This window comes from Solenopsis invicta, chromosome 3 (genome assembly GCF_016802725.1).
Source record: "Solenopsis invicta isolate M01_SB chromosome 3, UNIL_Sinv_3.0, whole genome shotgun sequence".
NCBI classification, from domain to species: Eukaryota; Metazoa; Arthropoda; class Insecta; order Hymenoptera; family Formicidae; genus Solenopsis; species Solenopsis invicta.
The window spans coordinates 10,131,615-10,149,885 of NC_052666.1; the positions used below are offsets into that span (position 1 = coordinate 10,131,615).

At 32.6% G+C, this 18,271-nt stretch overlaps 1 protein-coding gene and 1 pseudogene across 1 annotated transcript; both read left to right on the top strand.

Annotated features, from left to right (window-relative positions):
• The first annotated feature begins 7,706 nt into the window (after positions 1-7,706).
• LOC120357363 lies at positions 7,707-10,390 on the top strand (annotated as a pseudogene).
• An 842-nt stretch (positions 10,391-11,232) lies between these two features.
• LOC120357219 lies at positions 11,233-16,521 on the top strand. Its single transcript, XM_039447219.1, has 7 exons — positions 11,233-11,606; positions 13,225-13,349; positions 14,313-14,740; positions 14,905-15,158; positions 15,250-15,660; positions 15,738-15,883; positions 16,109-16,521. The coding sequence occupies exons 1-5, from the start codon at positions 11,540-11,542 to the stop codon at positions 15,456-15,458; spliced, it is 1,083 nt and encodes a 360-aa protein (XP_039303153.1). The 5' UTR covers positions 11,233-11,539; the 3' UTR covers positions 15,459-15,660; positions 15,738-15,883; positions 16,109-16,521.
• The last annotated feature ends 1,750 nt before the right edge of the window (positions 16,522-18,271 follow it).

Sequence of the window (18,271 nt, forward strand, 5' to 3'; positions counted from 1 at the left end):
TACTATTGTACAGTTCTACATCATCGATTCTTTCACGTTGCATAACGAAAAGGAAAATTTTTATATTATACATATCTAATACATACATAAAAAACAATTACTTACGTGCTCTTCCTACAAGATCAACAGGATAATTGGGCCACCCTTCTTCAGGCAAATCGCAATTTTTAACCATCTCTATTAATTTATTTGCTTTGTCCTTATTATAAGGTGGCGGCATAAATTTACATAGTAAAGTATCACTCGCTTCATTGCAATGAAGCCACGTTGCAGGTACTATATCTATTTCTTTCATCTTCTTCGTATTTAGAAATACAACTAACCTATACTTGTGTGTCTCCATTTGATTTACGGTTATCCACAAATCCACAAAATCACGTTAATCAAACTTGATTTACAAGTTGTCTTACAAATATTCAGTTTTAAATTATACTGGAAATATGGCACTAGTGCTGCACGCACATACACACAGAGACGTAGGCGACTAAGCCGTTTCTCCAACGTGTCTTTTCCTGTACAGACTTGTGCAGGACAAATGAATGTTGTGATGTCGCTGAACACCGCGCCACGCGTATCATCGTTCCGCGATACACAAATTCAAATGTCTCTAATTATATGTCGCGTTATAAAATATTCTATTATACTACATCTAGTATTGTTATATATATATATTAACTTTTTAAATTAATTTTAATTTAATTTTAATTTTTATGTTTAATGATAATATATGTAATATCTAAATAGTTTATAGTTACAATTATTTATGTGTGAAGTAAAGGCATTACATAAATTTTTTCTTCCGTTTCATTACTAATATTAAATTGTACCATTTTTTGTTGAACGTCACTTAGCATGTAAATTACAATATCATTATGTCTTTTAGAAACACGCCACATTTTCATAATTTCAGCATTGCATGGATATACATAAAGCGGTTTATTCTTTTTTAAAATTATTCCTGTTATTTTTATTGATTGTAGGTTTTTTTCATTTACCGATATATATATGTTATTAATTTCTAATATTTTATTATTATTTAATAATACTGTGTTATTTGGAGGTTTAGTTGTTAAAATTGTGTTTTTAAATTGTATTTTTACCACAGGTATGTTACCGAAATTATCAGGACGTAATTGTCTTAATATTTGTATTATAGGTGGTATTGTAGGTTGTTTAATGTTGACAAACAATTCGTTCCATCGGTGACATAATTGCTCCAAAGGTTTGTTACCATGGCGTATAAGTTTTTTTATTTTCCCTAATGTATTTTCAAATAAATAAGCCGTGATATTTGACATAGGACAGTTCATATATTTTACGTCATCAGCAAGGTGGATAAGATTGTGCATATTCCCTGTTAGACATTGTTTTCCATATAATTTAGGAGCAATTGCAACAAATTTTTTAAGTAAAAACTTTGCGTGTTCATTTTTTTGTATAGCAAGAGTTCTGGATGATAATAATCTACAGCCAACATGAAGAAGTAAAAAATGTTTGTAAATGTTTTTAGACAATATTTTTTTGAAAATGATTGGGCCGGCATATAATAATATAAATTGAAATTCTGTAGCTTTAAATCTATTAATTTCTGTTAATGATCTCGTTGTCCGTTGAAATTCAGTTGGTATCTGTCGTTGAAGCTGAATTAATAACAAAGATAACTGGTTTTTCGTATTATTACTTATTCTTACGGTCTTTACATTACCACTCAACCAATACTCAAATAATTTCTTCATGACACCCAGAAAAACTAAATGCATTGGATCCAATAAGAACTGACGTATTAGATCAAGAGCAGGATTATTAATATAAATTAATGGAGAAACTCCTTTGTGATGTTCCTTATTACTTTGAGCACGGAAAGACGTATCTGTTCGTAATTCATTATTTTTAATGGGATAAATAACACGACCATACTTCCGTTTTCCCCGTACTGTGCACCGTTCACATGCAAAATAACCTCCGTGACCTATAATGCACTTTAAAAATGCACGTGCAGGTCTGTCACAAATGAATGCTTTAATTGAGAACTCAAATAATCGGCCATCTATAATAACTCCTCTTTCTTGCAATATATTAACTTCCTCGATAAATTTTTCTAAATATTTCTCCACGTCGCCAGGTTTTTGATTTCCACAATAAAATGCAACTGGAAACGGTTTATACACCGGTAGATCATGAATTATTTGACACAGAATAGGCCACAGTTGTTTAGAGCTTGATTTAAACAAGGGTAATCCATCCACATTTACAAGCAGCTCAATAGTATTAACTTCGTGTAAATCAGGATTAAAATATTTTAAAAGATTATTATAAATTCCCAGATAAACAAATTTACCATCATTGTTTTCATCAAATGTCTGTATGTCATAATTTTTGTTTCTAGTGCTTAAAAATGTTTTTGCAGTTTTAGGCAACATTGGATAGTCCCGTCTTAAAATGTTTAATAATAATTCGAGACGTGTATGAGATATTGGTGGATGAAGTAGAGCCCATTGACGAATTGCTTCTGTAGTATCAAAATGTTCATCATCATTTTCTTCATCTATCTGTATTTCTATGTCATCATCGTTATCTGAATCATGACTCTCTACTAATAAGTTTTCTTCGTTCAGTTCTTCATGCATTAATTCTTCACCATTATTTAATTCTTCGTCATTACTTGATTCCTCGTCATTACTTGATTCCTCGTCATTATTTGATTCTTCATTATTATTTAATTTTTCATCATTGTTTGATTTTTCATCAATTTGCTCAAATTCCTCACATTCTGAGTAAACTTCTTCTTCCTCAGTATCCTTACAGCGCGAATGAGTTTGTACTTCCAGTTGCTGATGGGAAAATGAAGTACTTGGCACATCACTTTTTGCTTCGCGGAATCTTTTTACTCTTAAGCGTGTCAGCTCGCGAGTTGCCTTTCTTTTATCCATGCAGATTGCTACGAAAAAAATGAAAAGTAGAAACATTATATTATCTCGTAGTTCACCAAAACTCACAAATGCAACACTGAAGAGCATTCTAAAATGCGTTATTAAAAAAGTTAAAAATCGAAAAGAACCGGCTGACTACAAAATGATTTAAATATATTTGATGACTGTCAAATTCTTTCAAACATTTTTGTGTACATCATCGTTTAGAGCGTTACAATAGGACGATTAACATTGTTTTCGTATCAACAATTTCAATATTTTCTAATAAGAAACTTTTAACAAACAGACCTATATAAAATATTATACATAAGATTTAAGAAAATATACAAAATTTATGTGTAAAATATTCTACATATATGTATATAAGATCTAACATTATTCAATAACATTTCTATTATTATATGAAACTTGAAAATGGATATGAAACAAATTATATTATAAAGTAAATAGTAATAGTAAATAGCAATAAAATAAATTAAATGAAAAATTTTTAATTGTGTGATTAATTTTAAACAAACATATAATAAAAATACTATAAATAAGTACAAATAATGTATAATAAAAATTATACAAGACATTGAAATATAAAAATATAATTAAAAAATAAGAATTTTTATATATTCTTTTTACACACACGCGTGTGCACACACGTACACACATCAATTTGTGTATGCATGTGTAAAAAAGATATATAAAAATTCTTTTTATCTCTTTATATTTTAATATGTCTTTTATAACTTTTATAACTTTTACTATAGATTATTTATATTTATTTGTGCATATTATTTTTATAAGTTTTATATTATTAATTTATAGTTGACACACACACACACACACACACACACACACAATTTGTGATGTGTGTACGCGTGCGTGCCCGCGTAAGTACGTTCTTGAGTGTGTGCATGCGTGCTGTGAATGTAAGGTTAAATGAGATTAATGATCCTCGTTAAAACTTAATTAAGGTAAACCACAATAGGTAAAGTAAGTAAGAATCCCGACAGGGACCTGATCAACATAACCTTATTAGGAAAAGAAAGTAAGAATCCTGACAAGGACCTGATCAACATAACCTTACTGAATAATACACTAGGTTAGGTACATAAAAGTCCTAATGTGGATCTAATCAGTATAACCTTACAAAGGTCTTCCTTATTTAGTTCTTGTCAGGACATTGTAAGGTGTAACCTGATGAGGATTACCCGTCATTTACCTTATTAGGTCCTTATACAAATCAGGAATACCTTATCAAAATTTCTAGTCGGGTCATAGCGCTGACTAGATCGGACAGAAGGCCGTACCTTCTCCACTGTTGAGGAGGTACGCCTTGGGCGGAATCAGCGGCGGAGTAGTTGCCCGACTGACCCGTCCGGGGCTTAAGATGCGGAGGTGCGAACCTAGGGCTGAGGCCCGTCGCACCCCCAAAGCATCCCGATTCGGGCGGCCGGGGCATCCCCGTTTGGGCGGCCGGGCGTTAACGTGGATAAGCGCCCGCGTCAGATGGTGAGTTGCGCCGCCTTTGTCTACCATGTCTACTCAGCCCGTAATTCGCTAATTTTATCCTCTTATAATTCAAAAAGTAAGCGTCGGACAAAATTTTCGTATAGGAAAAATCGTCTCAGAATTTATCCGAGAATACGTCTTTACAGAGACACATGGGTCGTTCTGAATCACCCTCTATATATATATATATATATATATATATATATATATATATATATATAATTATCCGTGATTATAAATAAATAAAAGTGAGTCAACATTTTTTTAATTATTATATATTGTATATAATTGTACCATTTTTAATTTGTATACGAAATATTATTTACTAGAAAATACAATTAAAAACGTCAATTTATTTGTTTTTAATATTAACAACAAAAGAGCATTCATTAATTTATATTTTTTTTTAATACAATATTTATGAAAAAAAATTTCTCGTCCCGAGATATCGAACTTGGAACCTCCAGCATACTAGTCACGTATCTTTTAACACAAGGTACAACTAACTTGACAAGCCTTCTTTCGTAAGGATATAGGTGGTAAAAATATTTTGTTTTTTCAAAAATGCCCGAATTCTATTGCGGTAAATGTACGAATGAATATTACAATCCTATAAATTTTTATAAAATCGATAACCAGGGACCGAATTCCTTTTGTTAGCACAATATTGCAAAATTTTCATACCATGGACGATATGGTTCGACGAATCGACATCAGAAATCGTGTGTTCAGCTGTAACTAAAGAAAAGGAGACAGATCGAGATATAGGAAGAAGATAGATCGAGAAAGAAAGAAAACGCTTGATAGAAAAGAAGACATAAAAATTTACGCTTGCCGATTTCTCTCGGCTGACGCTGATGCACTTCTGTCGTCATTTTTAACCGTTCTGTTTCCCTTTCGACGTATCCTTTTCCTTCGTCTCGATCTGTCACCTTTTCTGTAATTACATACGACTAAATACACAAATTCTAATATCAATTTGTCGGACCGTGTTGTACATAAAACAAAAATGTAGCAATATTGCGCTAATGAGAAAAACTCGACTATCAAATTTATAAACATTTATAGAATTGAAATATTCATTCATTCATACATTTATTCATACATTTACCACAGTAGAATTCGGGCATTCTTGAAAAAACAATAAAATATTTTGACCATCAATATAAGTATCTTTATGATGAAAGAATTGTCAAGTTCATTACATAGCTTGTGTAAATGGATGCGTGACTACTATGCTAAAGGTTCCCAATTCGATCCCTCAGGACGAGAAAAAAATTCGGTATAAAAAAAATATTAATCATTTGTATAACAAATATATGTTTTGTGTTCTTAAGAAATTTCCATTGAATTAATAGTAGAATATTTTTGAATTTGTTAATTTATCGATAAACGTAAAAATCAAACAAATTTTATTTTTTAAAAACAGCGTTTTTCCGGTTTTATATTTTATTTTTCATATTATTTATTATAAATATTCTTCTAAAACTTATTTTATTAGTTAGAGAAAACTTTAGCAATCCAGAAATATCAAATATGGTAAAGGAATACATGAAATAATTAATTTATTGATAAAATAACCTTAGATGATAGATGTAGCAATCAGGGCTACACTGTAAAGCAAAGGAAAAGTTAAATATAACATAAATTGACACAGGAAAATTTTTTTGTTGAAACATAGTACCATTTAGGTTTTGCAGAAACCATAAAAATTAGAAGCGCACATACACCCACAAATAACGCCTTTTTTATCTTTTTTTACAAAGCAACAATTTTGCAATTATTATTAATGTAATAATATAATATAATGTAATAATATACTACATGAGACATTTTATAGTATGTAATAAAATTTTGCGAAAGATCTTTGTACGAGATTTTTAGACTACTTCATAATTTCATTTTCTTTTTCTAATAAATAATAATATATGTAGGTTTCGCCAATGGTTTTGTATTCAGAAAATATGTGAGATTCAAATTTGTTTATTTTAGGAATGCATTACGCTGGCTTTAAGGAATAAATTTTCTTTGTTGCAATATAATAATAACAAAATACATTTTAAAATAAAATATAAATGATACACATACCTCCAAACAATATACCAATGCATCTGAATGCATATATTATTTTTCCTTGTAGACTACCATAAAACTTTATAACGAATGTCTTATAACTCATTGACAAACAGCATATGTGTACATAAAATAACTTGTAAATATAAAATAAATAACCCTTTAAAGCTGTTCTACAATGAGTTGCAAACGCTCCGTTGCCAGTTGCAAAAAATGGCAACTAGCGCTATTTCCGGTGGCAACAGGTTGTCGTGATTGGCGCAAACGAGAGTTGGCCAAGTTTTAACTTTGGTGACATCAACTGGCGATCGCACCACCTTAACTCATAAAGTGAATTGAAAGAGCGTGGCAGAGCGCGGCGAGAATTACGAGAAATGTGATTAGTGATACAATTTTTGGTAGTGATACTTGAACGTCTGGTGCTCACATAACTCGCATAATCAAACTTTCAATTTGCATCATTTGACAATCTCGACATTGAAATGTGGATCACGTGTTGAAATAATTCACAACTTATAAATGGCAACTAGTCACTCGCGATTTTGTGCAACTACGCGTTTCAACTCATTGTAGACCAGCCTTTAAGTAAGTCTTAAACGTCGGTTCCATTGAAATAAAATTTTTTCTTCATAATATGTTCTAAATTATTGATATATGACTCACCTCCGATACTAATGAATTGGGCAGAAGAAAAGTGTCGCTCTGCCCTGCACACAAAAATTTTAATTGAGTGTTTAGATTTAAGTTCAAGTTAAGGTTCATGTTTAAATTCAGGTTAAAAAGCTATCATATGTGTACAGAAATGTGGTTTCACTTAATAAAAGAAGAAACAGAATACTGTTCTTACCTCCTATATTATCTTGCAGAATAATTGCTCTGCCCCGCGAAACGAAATATCAAACGTAGCACAAAGCGAGAAACACCAAACACACTTACATAGCTACATACTAGTTGGCGCGAAACGCAATCCCACCACTTGATCCATCTAACCATGTGATGCATCATGGCCGTGGGCATTTTAGCCGTACGATGCGTATAACATATAATGGATACGTGACAGGTTTCTTAACCTATCGCGTGGACAACCATGCATAAGTACGGTCGTTAGTGCCGTGTGATGGTACGTCTTCGTGATCTCTCAACAAGGACAACATACTTCAAGGACTCTTTTGAAAACAGCACAAAGTGTCAGTAGTGAAAATGGTGATAGTGACGGTCGATGAACGGAAACGACGTGTGGTAACGATGACGATGTGACGGCGACGACGGCGGCGACTGCGGCAGCGACGGCGGTGACGACGGCGATGGAACGGCGACGAGCGGCGAACGTCGAACGGCGGTGACGCAGCGACGGCACGACGACGGCGACTGTAGCCCGAGCAGCGGCGGCGGCGGCGAGGAAGACAGAGACGGAGGAGGCAAAAGCGACGGCGACGGCGACGACGGCGGCGGCGACGCGACACTGCACACGCTAACGACGGCGACAGCGGTGTCGGCGGTGACGGCGGTGACGACGGCGGCGGCGGCGGCGACGACGACTGCGGCGGCGACGGCGACGACGGTGACGGCGACGGTGACGACGACGACGGTGAACACATAGCGTATTTGTTTATATTTAATATAACGTAATTATCTTGATCTACATTATATATGTTATTATTATACATACATTATATCTTACCATTATATTTGGTGCTTATTGGAAATGTTAAATTTTGTCATAATACTTTACAATTTTTATTGTTTTTATTATTATTTTGATTCTTTTGATGTTTCGTATAAATAAAACAGAAGATTAAAATTAAAAGTTATAAAAATTGGATGTTTACTGTGGTTATTTAAAGGTAGGAATAGAGGATTATAGATTAAATTGTGGGATCGATTCTTTTAAAATTTGGTGATCCTAAAAATGTGCTACTTAATGATAATGTTGAATTTTTAATATTAAGAATTATTTTAATGGTTTTCGTTATAAATAATAATATAAGCATGTATATATATATATATATATATATATATATATATATGTATATAGTAGTATATAACGATGGAATCATTTTATGTATTTGCCTCACTAATCAAAACAGGAGTATGAATCGTAAACTAGTAATGGTCTCAGTTGTCGATTAAAATTGACATACTACATGAGCCACTACTCATATCGATTGTGCAGCAAGAAAAAGTTGAGGATGGAGATGATCAGTGCAACTCAAGAATGGCTCAATGTACAATGGGACAAGATAAAACTGAGGAGAGAATAGATTACGGCACATAAAGTAAAGGAGGAAGAGGATGTAGAAAGGGTAAGGTCTGGAAAGATTTGGAAATTTTTTTTGAGATAATTTAAAGACTCTAATAAGTAATTTATTCAAAATTCAATAAAATCTGTTATGTAATTATCACAGTTGTATTTTTCTGTATTTCTAAAAAAAAGAAATCTTTGCAATTACTTTTTCAGAAAATTAGGAGCACTCACAAGTTGTCAGCACCTTATTATCACAGTCATTCGATTTTATTTGTGGCTAGAATATTGAAAACACTGGTATATATTCACACAGACGACAATTGTAATAATTCTATAGAGACAATTTGGAGCAACTCTCGTAACTGTGGATCTTTTCTAAACTGGAAAGAGAACTTTGCTGAAGATATATGTATATGGGCTACACGAAACGAAAAGAATTAGTGGATCACAAGGGCAAAAAGTAAGAGGCAGGGAATTATTTATTTATGACCGACAAGACGTTGGATCAGTTGGATCTTAAATTCTTTGACAATGGTAAATTATTATGTTTGGTCTTCTAATTATTTTAAGAAGTTCTCCAATTTTTTTTACACAAGATATTGTTTCTTTTATTTTAAATAACTTTAAAATAGTTTATGGGAAGAAGTGTTTGAAGTAATTTTATTAAAAAGTAAATTTTTTCATTTTATTTAAACGAAATATATATGAGGATATATAAAGTAAAAGTTACAAGACTTCTTTTTATTTTTTGAAAGCTAGAGAACTTTTTAAAATCGGACTTTGATTCTATAAGATATTTTAAATTGATATTGCGTATCAACTTTGATCACACAGGTGATGCTGTAAAGGTAGATGACAGAGTTTGTTCCAAAACTTAGACGATGATGAGGACAACCCAGACTATGATTCATGATATCCCGGATGATAGTGCTTAAACAGTTGGATCTTACATTCTTAGACGATGGCAAATTATTACGTTTCGTCTTCTAATTATTATTTTAAGGAGTTGTCCAATTATTTTTTTGGAACATTATTAAAAGAAATATATATCGTTCAAGTTCTCGAAAATTAAAAGTAGATATTTTATTATATTATATATTTTATATATTTTAACGACTTGTGCGACTTTTATTGCGATATCTAGAGGCGCGGTCGCGTCTTGCCTAGTCCACGCTTTAGCGAGACCGACCCTCTTCTACGCTACTTACTTTACTTTAAATAAAATCAAGCGATTTAGAGCTAATTAAAAATAGCTCGTTCAAGTTTTCGAAAAATAAATGTAGATATTTTATTAATTATAATATTTTATTATTATAATTTGAACGACTTGTGCGACTTTTCTTGCGGTATATTTATTTTCAATAAAATTAAGCACTTCATTCTCGAAAAGTAATGCAGATATTTTTTTTTATCATATACTCAAATTTCCCTTGCGAGCTATGAATGCTGTGTCAAGTAAAACATGTCAGTGAAAAATTAATAAATGAATCGTCAATGATAGAAACAGAAAACATATTTCTTCAACCAACTTTATTAAAAGATATATTTAATTAGAAGATAAATCACAGAATATATAAGCTGAGGAATGGTTTACAAGATATAACTAAAAATAAAATTTACTAAAATAAATCTTACTGGCAATAATAATTTCATAATACTGCATACAAACGCGAGCATGTGATTTGATGTCATTTGTGTATCGAAATGGTGTAGACAAATTTTTAATGCATCGCGTCAGCATAAGCATACAACAGAAATGTTCCATCAAACGAACTGTGTGCGACCGTAAGTATTTCTTATTCAGATTTTTATTTAAAGTATCAAATTATATGAAATCTGCGACAATTGACAGACTATTTTTGTCAAGTAACCGATGCTTTTCTTGAATTTCTGATTGCTGATTGTTGTTATCTTTGTTAATTCCATAATCAAGTTTATCCTAACACAATGATTGTTGCAGACTTATCGGTAGGCACAGAAACGTTATTACATATATCAATAGTTGTTTGAGTGCTGATCTTTTTTGTTTGTTTACGTGGTATCATTTTTTTTCGAAAGTTTTAATTATCCTCTGTTGCTCAGCTATCTCTTGCTTTAATGCCGCAGTGCACTGAGAAAAAGGTTTCTTTATGCCAATTAAATATATTTGGTTGACACTTTTGTAAAATATTTATTTCAAGCAAACGAATTATATTTAATATAAATGAACGTTTTGTTGGTATTGCTAATTTACTTTATCATTCATATTTGTGTCAACTCGGCAATATAGTTGACATGATTTATTTCATACAAATGTGTGAGATGTTGGATCAAATAAAGTTCGTTCTTTTGAGTGAAACGAATGCGATTTGTTGAGTCAACTCTATATTTCTTAATAGATAAGAAGTCTTGTTTTGTTTCGTGCTCGGTTCCGTGAGTCTCGCGCGTAATCCTGCCAGTGCACGCCTCGATCTGCTTTTCCCGCCGGTTTCGCAGAGTACGCATGGCGTCATAGTCTATCGAATTTCGCGAGTGCCGTGAGATCGTGATTGAGAATATTTGTGAAGTTGAAGGTAACCCTCCGTCGTCGAGGTCGAGGAGTCGCGTAGCGGGTGTGTATGTGTGTGCACGTGTGTCGCGCGGATTCGCACACCAGGACGATCGATAAGCCGTCCGTCGTCAGGATCGCGTCTTCCGGGGAACAAGACGCGGATCGTCGGGAAGCCCGGCACGTGCCGGCACCGTTCCCTCGAGCCTATACAAGCCGGCGAAAACCTAACCTGCAAAGGCAACTGACGCTTCGAGCCTAATGATGGAAGATTTTTTGTGCGATCTATTGTCACCGTCCAAAGAGGACATTTTAAGGAGATTACAGGGTGAGTACAAAACGCAATGCATGAACAGTTGAGCGTGTGCCTCGCCGCATTAGCAATTCTCGCACAAAAAAACAGGTTACCTTTTCGCATATATCGCGCATTTGTTTTAGATAGTTTGTGTGACACACGTTTTCTTTTTCATCTGTGGGCACACGTGCGAGATGCCTTAAGGTCCTTGCACAATGCGAGAGTATAGCGATAGCGATAGAGAATAAATATAAATATTGATTTCACAGCTCCTGATTGGTTCGCAGATATTTTCCGCAGTTTTTGATTGGTTGAACATTTCTATCGTTATTCTTGTTGCTATTTTCTCGCATTGTGCAAGGACCTTTAGGGTCGATTCAGACACAATCGTGCCGTACCCGTACCGTATAATATCCGTATCGTTAACATTAGACAAGGGGGGAGACACATTAGACAAGGATGGAGACAATAGGAATCCTTGTCTAATGTTTCTGTCCGTGATACGGTACGGGTACGGCATGGCTGTGTCTGAATCAACCTTTAAGGTTGATTCACACTATACGGCACGGACCGTCACGCTCCGACAACGACACGTACGTTCACGTACGTTAGACAAGGATGGAGACAATAGGTATCCTTGTCTAACGTATGTGTCGTTGTCGGAACGTGACGGTCCGTGCCGTATAGTGTGAATTAACCTTTATTCGGCTCAATTGAAATTAGGCACGCTCGCCTTCCACTTTTGAAAGCTATGCCAGATTCAATGAAAAAAGCCGTCCTTCTCGCATACTTGGATCACATGCTCACATGGATCACGTGCTTGCACAATGCGTAGCAAGCGTGCAAGCACTATATTATTTTTACCAGAAAAGCTCCGATTGTTTTAAACAATTCAGAGAGAGAGAGAGAGAGAGAAAGAGCGACAAATAAAAGAAAAGCTCTGGAATGTTCGGGAAAAAAATGAAAGAGCAAATGCTCGATACCTTACTGAAAATAGTGTTTGTTGTTAACTATAGATTTGCCGTTATATATTATTTTGAATTTTGATGGTTCGTTATTCGTTCCGTCAATTTATTTGTTGTTTATTTTGTATTATTACTCTTCATTGATTTCTTGAATAATCTTTTTATTCGACTTGAAATTAATTTAATTATTACTTTCTTGATTTAAGACAATTATTAACTGACTAAATAACGTTCGCATACTGTAATAATTTCACATTTTTCTAATTATTAAGTTCATTCGATTTAATTTTGAATTTGCCCAATGCTTAACCTATCATGTATTTTGAATAATACATTTTAATAATTTGGTTTCCATATAATTAAATAAGAAAAATGGTCAATTTTTCTTTGTCCATTTATGTTTTTAAAATTACCGACTTGATTATCGTAGAATTCGATCATCGTATGTACCAAATGTCGCAATTAACGTTTTTCAATCAACTTTAATTTAATTGTTTATCCGATTTTGCAGCTGATTTCTGAGATGAATTTTTCACCTGATTCATTACCGATTTATCAGCTGATAAATCACCTGTTAAATCACCTGTTACATGACCTGATTATTTTCAGTAGGGACATTTCTTGAGTGCCTCATTGTTTAAATTTGTTGTACTTACATACGTTTTGTTATTAATTTTATTCTACAGATAATGACATAACCGACATGAAGACTCTGGGAGAAATAATTACCAGCCACGTTGACTTCAAAGAATTAATTCCCAGCATGGGGTTAAGACTTAAAATCAAATCAAAATATATGAGCATGACAAATGTATGGTGATGGTTCTTATCGTATAATTAAAGCATATTCTTTCCTTCTATTTGCTCGTTGTTCAATATTTCAAAGTTCTTCAAGTTTTGTAGCTTGTTTTTTTACTTCTGTGTTGTCTCGGTATAACTTGTTTTTATTGTTTAAGTATATTCTTAGTATTGTACGTAGTGTAGCAGATTTATTGACTTTAAAAGTAATGTGAATATTTCGATAAGAAAATTTTTTACGTTTGTCCGTAAAGCGTATAATAACAGTAAAAATAAATTTAAAACAATTATTGAAATGTTGACCTAATTTAACCTAAAATCACTTCCAAATACCTATTTCGTACTTCTGATATTTACAAAATGCCTTTATATGGTCGTACTAGTGTGTGTCATTTTGGAGCAAATTTTTTTTTATTTCACGAATAGCATACTTGCATTTATACTTTACTTTAAACCTTAATATCGTCTAAATGGTTATATTTATGAAAAAAATATAAGAGACCATTTTTGTAGATCGTTAAATTTTCTACAAAAATATGTATTGATTATTTCATAATTTTTGATAGTTGATATGATACAAAATTCATAAGAAGCAAAAACAAGTTTTATAAAATTTATCAAACTTTAACTTTGAATATCTTTTGAACAGTTGAATTTATGAAAAAATGATAAGAGATCTTTTTTGTAGAGCGGTAAATTTACAACAGAAAATCTATATGGCGCAATGCTGTATTACTGTTTGTTAGATAGTTATACTTTTTCTATCTTACTAAATGAAAAATAAAAAATCGCGATGAGCGACCTGTTAATATTAATATTAAGGGCTAAAAATTTAACAGGTATCTTATTTTACCTTCCTGCAAGTATATATGCTATTCGTGAAATGAAAAAAAAAAGTTGCTCCAAAATGACACACCCTAGATTCTACTCTAATAATAGTATTATATTTGTAACTATTTTTATGATGTATTCATAGGTTAAATTTCCAAGTGTCAAAAATCAACAAGAAGAACCCGTAATCGCCGGAATTGTTAACGCTGACGGATCCGTTTTATTGGATACTGATGCAGTGCACCTCGATGTACACAGCCAAATTACCGATTCACTACATACAAATATTGTTGAACCACCACAGTTATTGCAGGACGATAAAGTTGTTACTGAGAGTCGTAATAAAGAAAGCGCGGAATCAGTTGAGACATTCAATTTACAAGACACAGATCTGGTCACAAAAAAAAGAAAATTAAACCGGGGTGTAGACTTTGACGTAAAAGAAATATTGGAAAAAGATGCAACGGGACGAGCGGTACTAAACATTTATAACAACACGAGGGACTTATCAACAAAATGTCAAAGTTATGTATGTGACATCATTGTCACACATGCTTTGAACAACTGCATAACGTAAGCAAAAACTTATAATGTATAAATCAATGTTTATAATTAAGAAATATATTTTTAAATTGTACTTATAATAATGTCTAATATTTAGCTTTAAAAAACGTGAAAACCTAAAAATGTATTTGTTAAAAGTTTTTCAAACTATTTTATGAGCATCAATTTTTCAGAAATCTTCGAAACGAGGATTTTGACGCTATTGCTGATAATATCGTTCACGTATTTCCGGAAGAATGTAAAGAAACATATTATGTTCCTCCTGTGTCTAAAAGAGATTCTTCGAACCAAAAATCGAAAGTTGCTAAAGGGAAGTTGGTGGATAAATACCGGAATAAAATTTCATTTTTACGAGAAGCGAAAATAAATGTAACAAGCGACGTAATACCTGAGGCAGCTACTTGCATGTCGTCGGAAGCGCATCAGGGTACAGATACATCATGTTCAGATACATTAATGTTTTTAGTGGTTAGTGGTTTTTATGTATATTACTTTTATGTGTCTTTAACAATTTTCAGAAAACAGTAAATTATGGCTAATCCACAATAGAGCTGACGTCATAAACTATTGGAATACTTCGTATACATTGCGACTGGTAAATTGCATGAACAAGAAAACTCTTCATGACCTGTTAGAAGAATGGCCAATTCTATTAACGGAGAACAGTTACTTTTATAATTTTTGTTTCATTGGTCGCAATATAATTCAAAAAAACCGGACTGTTTAACGTTTAAAGATATAATACAAACATAAATGATTAATTCCGTAGATTGAACAGGATTTTTGCCAAAAATATAAAGAGCAAGATCAACTCTTGATACGCAAGTGGAATGATTATTTTAACGCCGTACTATCTTTAAATAGGAAATATCTTAGTCAATCAGATGAATTACTCTTGGAGGTCCTGAAGAATGGAAACCTAACTCAGAGTACCTAAATAAGATCGGGCCCATATTTGTGTGCAATGTATATTTACTTATTTATATGCATTGTATTTTATTTGCAGATTCTCAGAATTTTATTCAAATTTCCCTTCTCGCGGCATTAGTACCGCCGAAATCTAACAAAATTTCCATTAAAAAACAGGGAAGGAGAACCTATTAGAAGCCTTCCACCGTTGAAAGTAGGGAAGGAATTATTTTACTTGTCACGGTAATAAAAATAAAAATAATAATTATTACGATTATAATAACAATAATAAAACAATAACAATTATTATATACTGGCAATTCAAGAGTAACATTAATAGTATAATAGCGCCATTAGTAATGATGTAATTAATAATAATATAGTTAATTTTTATTAATTATAAAAGAATTGTAATTAATATTATGACATAAAGTATAGTAATATTTAAATATAAATTATTATGTGTAGGTTCCCGGAGATATTCAAGAGGTTGTACGGCAAAGAACTGAAAAATTATATCAATTCGGGCAGACGGTTCAGCCATTCGTAGTAGTTGTTGGGGCAGAAGTAACTTCCATCGAGAAAGTCTATCTGTGCATCGATGAACGACTTATAGAAATACCTTCTGTGTTAAAAGCCCTGGACGTGGCGTTCAAAACGTTTATTTCATACAACGTACGGTATCCACTAGAAAGTGACCACTTGTGGTACCTACTACAATGGGGTGTTTATGGTATTGAAACCGCTTTCGACGACAAAATACCGTCAATTTGCAATTTAGTTAACAAATTAAAAAAACAAGTATAAGGAACGTGAATAACAGCAGCATGAAAATATTTCGGTTAATAAAGCACTTATAATAATACTTATAATATACTTATAATAATACTTATAATACTTATAATAATACTTATAATATACTTATAATATACTTACTTATAATAATAATAAAGCATTACTTATAATAAAAAATTATGGATTGCAAAATTTGTGGGCTAATTATTCGCGGGGAGAGCCAACAGTTACTAGGTCATATAAAATGTTTGCACCCGATGGAAAATGAATATACGTGTATCCATAAAAAATGCATGCGCAAATTCGTAACTGTTTCTTCATTAAAAAAACATGTCCGCATATGCACATTTAATCTCGGCAGTACAAGCAATGTAAATAATACTCACCACGATATCGTTTCAAATAGCCCTTCCGAAACTTTTGGCTATTTGCAATCTTGCAGTACGGATGCACAGTCTAATGCTATTGAATCTCCAAAATCACTCGAGACTGGCATACATGAATCGATATTAAAATTTATTGGGAATTTATATAGTGAATCATCAATTGCAAAATCTACGGTTCAAAAAATTACGGATTAATTGTCGGAAACTGTAAATGATGTCCTACAGGAAGTTAAGCAGAAAGTACAGAAGGTGTTACCAATAGAATTTCATGTACAAGTTAAGGATTGTTTTGACGTATCGTTTCTCAGGGATTTGAATACAGAGTATAACCGAATATGCTATTTGAAAAAATGCAAACATTTTATATCACCGGAATCATTTATTATTGGAGAGATGTCAAATAATAAAATAGAAAATGGAAAAAATGTTTTAAAAATGACAAAATGTGAAGGTCAAATCGTACCAATGCGGAAAGTTTTGAAGTCATTTTTAGAATTGCCAAACGTTTATGAAACTATAACAGCCTATATTGAGAAAGAATCTTCTTGCACAGATGGAAATTATTCAAATTTATTTCACGGTTCTCTTTGGAAAAATATAAAAAGTAATTTCCAGAATAAAATATTGATCCCCTTGTTTGTATATTATGATGATTTTGAAACAGGAAATCCGTTGTCGTCTTCAGCCGGTATCCACAAAGTTGGTGGAATGTATTATTCTGTTGCAGCAATATCTTCCGCATTTTCGTCATCTTTAGACAATATACATCTCGGTCAATTAATTTATAGTTCTGACCGATCAAATTTTGGAAATGAGAAATGCTTTTATCCAATTATACAAGAATTAAAATTTCTTAGCGAGACAGGCATTTTGGTTTCCATAAACGGTCAGGAAAATCGCGTATACTTTACAATGTTTGGGTTACTTGGTGATAATTTAGGATTAAACGGTCTTCTCGGTTTTACCGAGAGTTTTTCAGCACAATATTTTTGCCGAATATGTCGTGCATCGAAAACTGAAACTTCCCAACAATATATAGAGTGTGCCGATTATTTAAGAAATACAGAAAATTACGAAGCTGATGTGATTAATTTAACTGGTGGCGTTAAAGAACTTTTTAATCAAATACCGAATTTTCATAATGTGATAAATTTAACGTGCGATATTATGCACGACCTTTTTGAAGGGGTGTGTAGATATGACATGGCAGAAATTATTGGCCACATTATTGAAATGAAATATATTTCATTAGACCAATTAAATGATAGATTACAGTATTTTATTCACACCGATGTTGATAAAGGGAATAAAATATCTTCGATAAATTCTAGGCACATTAAGAATGGTTGCCTTATTACGACTTCTGCAGAAATGTCGTATTTAATTTGTTACTTCGGAATGATCGTCGGTGACGTAATTCCTGAAGACGACGAGGTCTGGATTTTATACC

Coding starts and splice junctions, on each gene's coding strand:
- LOC120357219 (XM_039447219.1), top strand. CDS start 11,540: ATGATGGAAGATTTTTTGTGCGATCTATTGTCACCGTCCAAAGAGGAC. Junction 11,607..13,224: donor CATTTTAAGGAGATTACAGG/GTGAGTACAAAA, acceptor TTTATTCTACAG/ATAATGACATAACCGACATG. Junction 15,159..15,249: donor GTCGTCGGAAGCGCATCAGG/GTACAGATACAT, acceptor AACAATTTTCAG/AAAACAGTAAATTATGGCTA.